We start from the raw sequence: 6,411 nt of genomic DNA on the forward strand, positions 1-6,411 counted from the left end.
GGTATAACAATCTCCTGACCTTATCGGTATTGACAGCTCAAGAAAATTAGATCGATTATTCTTATATCTCCATAATCTATCAGATGCTACTTAGATAGTGATATTCAAACCCTTTATATACCAAACTTTCGGAAGAATACATATTCAACAAGCTCGAAAGGAGCTGATGAATAATTACATAAATATATACATCTTTTACAGTTATTGACCAATTTCAATCCTTTCGTTACAATTGACACGTTTATCAATTTCGAGTTGTGCTGCTGCTACCTGATTTTTAATCTGTTTGACCTTTAACAGTACACCCTCTGACGGTAATTAGTAAAAGAAATTTAGACAATCAATTGAAACTAATAAATTTTCGGATTTATTTTAAGTAAAAGTTATATCAGTGATAATATATCAGTACTAAAAGAAACCTACCGGCTCTTGTAATAGCTTCTACAAGTTGTTGGCGAGCCTGTGCATTTTCTTCTTGTAATCTTTCGATCGCTTTTTCCTACATAGATAAATCATAACAATGACGCATGAGTAAAGAAAATTAAGAAATGCAGTTTACATTCAGTCAAGTAAGAAAATACATTATCAGTTTTAGAAGAAAAGTTATTATTTTATTCTTTGAAATTATCCATTTTAATTTTAATGATGGTTACTCTCCGTAGTATTTCGGTTACAATGTAGTAGACTACTTGTGCCATTCATTGTGAAAAACCCTAAGCGCTTAGTTCCAATTATTAAATTACGAAATGGATTTTTAAGTTTATAGTCATAATCATTGTCATATTCAACTCTATCTTTGTTTGATATTGGTATCAACTTCTGCTAGCTGACGACAACTTGATTTTAGCAGTGCTTTTGTATATATATATATATATGACGGTTATGATTTGACGCATCAGAGTGTTACAGATGTTTTTACATGGAATTGGATTACATTATGTAACAGTCGATGAAGAGGATATCATTTTCGTTGCTATTCTGGCTCTGTCCTGCTTTATACGTATTTGGTTGAAATTTGTTTAACCATTATTCATTAGTAATAGTGGACGTAGAGTAAATGACGGCTTTAGATGCGGCCTGTCCTGTCTAAATCAGTAACATCAACGAATGCTTGCAATGCAAATACCTGATTTTGTTGCGAGACACGAATATCGGGTAAGGAAGTAATAATGTAGTCGATATCTTGAGCGGTCCGAGTAATCAAGGTAGCAAAAACGTCTAAATTGTCTATCGTTATAGCAAGAAAGAATGTTTTAGTTGAAGGTCAAGTTGAACTTCATATATCTACACTCTTCTAGGTAGATTAAATATACTTTGTGTCATTTCATGACAGGAATTACAGTATTGGCATTAATCATACTGCTTTTAAATGATTCTTTATCATGATACATTACTTCTTTTACTTCGTAATTAATTTTTTATACGCAACTGTGGTACTGTATGGCAGGAATTTTAATAATGAGTGCAGATAGGTAGCACAACTTACTTTCTACATTTTCACCATTCGTAGTCGGATTGTGAACGGCTAGATAGGATACCGTGTTTGAATAGAGAATTTGGTTAGTTTGCATCCATTGAATACTTAATAAGCCTATAAGCATAGTCTAGAAATTCATGAAAGTATTTTATACGCATACAGTCATCGACGATCAAAAAGACAGTTTGTAGAAACAGTTGGGTTAGTCGACGTCTGGTAAATTCTTAATCACTTCATATAGTACTGAAGGCATACAGTAGATATCATATAGGCTGTTGGTCGGATGATTCAACATCCCTGGAAGTATTCTATACTATTCATTATCAAAATCACTTTTGCATTCTAGGGTTATATTAAGTAAGAATCATCATCAATCCATTTTGTATGATACGCAGTATGCACAACTGTCTATTGTATAGCCAACTCAAGTAGTCAGAGTAAGGCTATACTTATTTTATGGTCAGACTAAAAGTAGAAACGCTTCTAGCTTAGCTATGAAATACCAGTCGATAGTTACTATAGGGTTGAATATGATACACGTATACTCTATAGAGCCTACTTATGGATTTATTCGTGGAGATATAGTACTACTCAACTGACTATATCCTACCTCGGTCGTGGCTTTCAAATTCATCAAAATAACTTAACGGCGCCGATTGTTGTAGAACTCCAACGCTGTCGCAAAGATGTTGAGCTAGCTGTTATAATTATGCATAGTATACAGAAATAAAAGGTAGAATTAAAGCTAAAATGATTTACAAGATAACTTGATGAATATTGTTCAATCTACTTGCATGGATCAATCAATCTAATCAACTTACTTGGTTGACAGCGTCTTGTAACTGCGATAATCTGTCCGCCATGTTGGTATGTTACTGTCAATCAATTGTAGTCCAGGCATGCGTGCAAGTGGTCCAGTCTACAGTACTTTATACACTACCAGAGTTATAGTATGGAAACCGGACGCGGAGCCGTACAACACAGTACAGTATGGTACACTGTATACTGATTATGACCATGAGCATTGCGGGTACAGTGTACAGTACGCTGTACTGTAGGTGGAAAGGCGAGCGTGGTTCTGGATAATGCCATTGTTTTACTACAGTAGCAAGTGACAATACTACAGTATCTAAGGGTACTGTACACTGTACAGTTGTTGTACTGTACAGTAGAGTACAGGACACCACTTGATTTAGGCCTTTCAAGGTCAACAACAAAATGGCTCAATTTTTAAAGGTAGTTGCCTTGAGACGTTTACCAGGACTCTATCCTAGCGTTAGGCTAGTACATGCATCCAGGTAGAGTTGTCACTTAGTTTGCATAGTAATGAATAAATTGTAATGGGTTAGCCATAACTATACAATCGATTTAATTTTGATGATGGAATTGTTCAAACATGATTTATTAATCCTTTTGTGCAGAATGATGAGGAAAATGATAGATTGAATGATAATTACAATTCATTGCATAAGTTCTAATTGAATATCGAAAAAAGTTAGCCATACCTTTAAGGTCATATTTTATCATTTCTTTTGTAGTGCCTTAATGAAAATGAAAATTTACACCAAAACTGGCGATAAAGGTATACAGTACTACGCGTATGACATGTAATGTTTGTTGATAGCGATAGACGAATGATGGCGTAATACTAATTGTTGTACAGTACAGTATTGGATTTCGCTTCTTGCAATGACAAAATTTCAACGTATTTTATTGAATTGAATTGAATTAAACTGTTGAGACTGCATCGGTATCACTAGTTGTAGCCAATCAATTTCAAGTGTTGCTTTCAAGAATATTGCTATTGGATGATGCACACCGACATTTGCGTTTGACTAGTATATTGCAATCGTAAGACTATCCTAATTTAAGCAATTGCTATTTCGCATTCGTTGAACAGGCAAATCGAGCTTATTTACTGGTGAAAGGCGACTAAAAGATGATACTATATTTGAAGCTTTGGGAACAAATGATGAGCTGTCATCAGCAATAGGGTAAATCAATCATACTACTGTACTATTCCCAAGATTTGATTCTATCTGCAAAGCTATATCGTTCGTAAAATATGGTCTTAATTTTATGGTTTAATCTTTCAATATCTAAATATACTAAAAGGTGATCGCTAAAGTAGCTTGTTTCATTTTTCTAACTTATTATATTACACTCTAAATTAATGTAGGCTAGCTAGAGAATTTTGCTTGCAGGCTGGACAGAACTTTGTCGACAAGCTAGAACAAGTATTTCATATCTTAATGATGTATATCTAGTAAAATATTGATACAACACGTTACTACTGTTTTCTGACTTGATAAAGTGATTATACTGTATTGGAACTGTGTTTCCGTCTGCTATTTTTATGAGTTATACGTATAATATACTTCGTTACAATTTCTACGTTTAAGATTTTAATATTTACTATACCACTATTTATCCACTTCAAACGGTAAAATTACGCACAATTCGTATTATACTGTAGATTCAATGTCGCTTGCAGGACATCGGATCGAACATTGCTACACCGCGTATTCAAGCTGATGAGGATAAATTAGGTTCTCCTATAGTAATAAATCTATAAAAATGTAGTAAGACATTATTTATTTGCATTGGAACATGCTGTCGTTTCCACTAGGCGTTCAACCTAACATGGCTTAAGGATACGACAATGTTAATGTTTATTATTTTAAACTAATTAATATATACGCGTATCATCCAGGCAGCATTTAACGAAATTAATTTTTTATTTATCTAGTTCGAACAGAATTTAGTTCATCTAATGTCCAACAATTGGAATTATGGATTGATGAAATGGATGAACAATTACCACCATTAAAAAATTTTATCTTACCGGTGCGTATATTCATAAGCAACAAGATATTCAATAGAGTGTTTCAATGCTATCTCGTGAATGCTAGCAATACTGAAATATTTGAAGGTGAATTTTGTTCAAAATTACCAATTCTTTTCGTTCGCAGTCTGGTGGATTATCAAGCAGCTCTTTGCATGTGGCGAGATCAATTTGTCGTCGAGCCGAAAGAAGGTACTGTTATGCTATTACATCTTATGTAATACCTAAATTCAAATCAGGTGCAATTCAATATACAGTATTGTATTAGATACTAATAGAATATCATCATAATATCCTATAACTTGACCAGTATCCCTAGGGGATACAGCTGATCTATTTATTTTCACTGCAACTATCGTCAATGTAGGGTTGTACCACTTGTTCGTGAAAATGCTGTTGACCCTGATGTTGCAAAATACTTAAACAGGTTCACAAATTGCTTCTTGTCGAAAAATGTTCCTTCACGAATATATTACTTGCGTCCTTTATACAACACTCGTTACAGTAGAAATTGATCCGAAATTCTTACACTAATCTAATTGTAACGTATTCGCGCACTCGATAGACTTGGCTATATTCTGATTTCTACTAGAAGTACAGATTAATTAATTTATTTCAATCGCATATGACTACGCTATCTTGCTAATTCTATTGAAAATACCAGTAAATCTAGCGAAACAATTTCGAAGTTGTTAATTGTCATGCTTTCTAATCATTTGAATCCATTAAGGCTCAGCGACTTTCTATTCACTGCTGCCCGCTATTCCGCCATGAAGGAAGGCCGTAGCGAAGTTATCTATAGAAAAAGCGATCAGTAAAAAGGTGTAAAGCTGCCTGTTGTTTTATTAATACTCAAAATAAGTTGTAAATTCTTTACAGTGTTAAAATTTAAATGAAAAAGCGACCAGTAAAGTGGTGCAAAGCTGCCTGTTGTTTTATTAATACTCAAAATAACTTATAAATTCTTTTACAATGCTAAAACTCAAATGCTATCCTATAAAAGTTTTCTTGCTATAATTTCTTGATAAATGAAATGAATATATACGTATACATCTAGTCCAATTTTTGCGTTCCAAGACTTTGCGCTCACATTGTATAGCTTTAGCATTTATATAGTACAGCATTCTGAATTTTGAAATAAAATACCTAACTTTCTCTTGTATCGTGCCAATATATATGAACGTGACCGTAGGCGAAATCGGTCATTTTGCAAATGAGAATACAACTTATATGATAGACAGGCGCTCGCCGCGGAAATTTACTTGTTATATCATGCGCCACTGTTAAAAGGTGCAGGAGAGCTGTTAACGATACTGTTGTGGTACTGTAGCACATCAATTAACGTTCCGTTAGAAGCCTTACGGAAGATTTTGTTGGATATCCGAAATCGCTTTATTAACGAATCTCAACTGCTACGGTAACGGAAGTAGTGTGGTCACTGCCTATAATTATCCATGCTGGGTGTATAACCCTAACCCTAGCGATACTTGTTTATCAATACTGGATGTGTGATAAAGGACAATTTCCGAGGTATTACGATACTACAAAATGCGGTACTGTACAGTATATTCAAATTCAACGATTTAACAATCGCGCAAGTTAATCAGTTCAGACATATGCAAAATACAGCACTATATATTAAAAGCAAATCTATTCATTTATTAATTTTTACCAATGGAAACTAATTTTAATATCACCATTAAAAGGATTTAAACCACAACAACAGACGGGTAATGTATATATGATACTGACTGCATTCCAGTATGAAACGTGTACATATTTGCTTCTGGTATAACAACTGACTACAGTTAACATCAACAGCCAAATTAAAGAATACTAAAAATTTACTAGGTGATTGTCGTACGACAATGGTCTTTACTACAATACAAAAACAAATGTTAGAATTCACAGTAAATTCTCTTCGGCATCAAAGGATGTGCGTAGCAAGCAACGTTATTTAATCTACTAAAAATATTTGATAATTCTATCAGCTTTCGGTAGATGTAAAGACTGCGTACTGTATCTTTTATCATAATTCTAATTACAACTGCTGTATAATACTCTGATAAATTCATTTCTATCAATCGTT

General features: G+C 33.7%; 2 protein-coding genes across 2 annotated transcripts; one reads left to right on the forward strand and one right to left on the reverse strand.

Annotated features, from left to right (window-relative positions):
- Positions 1-201: 201 nt before the first annotated feature.
- On the reverse strand, positions 202-2,340 carry TRIADDRAFT_61323 (uncharacterized protein; the record flags this gene model as incomplete). Its single annotated transcript, XM_002117312.1, has 6 exons — positions 202-308; positions 424-499; positions 1,127-1,227; positions 1,487-1,591; positions 2,088-2,175; positions 2,299-2,340. The coding sequence occupies 6 exons, from the start codon at positions 2,338-2,340 to the stop codon at positions 202-204; spliced, it is 519 nt and encodes a 172-aa protein (XP_002117348.1).
- A 688-nt stretch (positions 2,341-3,028) lies between these two features.
- On the forward strand, positions 3,029-5,140 carry TRIADDRAFT_32318 (uncharacterized protein; the record flags this gene model as incomplete). Its single annotated transcript, XM_002117260.1, has 8 exons — positions 3,029-3,059; positions 3,378-3,471; positions 3,657-3,714; positions 3,954-4,026; positions 4,227-4,324; positions 4,450-4,514; positions 4,690-4,749; positions 5,053-5,140. The coding sequence occupies 8 exons, from the start codon at positions 3,029-3,031 to the stop codon at positions 5,138-5,140; spliced, it is 567 nt and encodes a 188-aa protein (XP_002117296.1).
- Positions 5,141-6,411: the final 1,271 nt, after the last annotated feature.

This window comes from Trichoplax adhaerens, genomic scaffold (assembly GCF_000150275.1).
Source record: "Trichoplax adhaerens TRIADscaffold_23 genomic scaffold, whole genome shotgun sequence".
NCBI classification, from domain to species: Eukaryota; Metazoa; Placozoa; class Uniplacotomia; order Trichoplacea; family Trichoplacidae; genus Trichoplax; species Trichoplax adhaerens.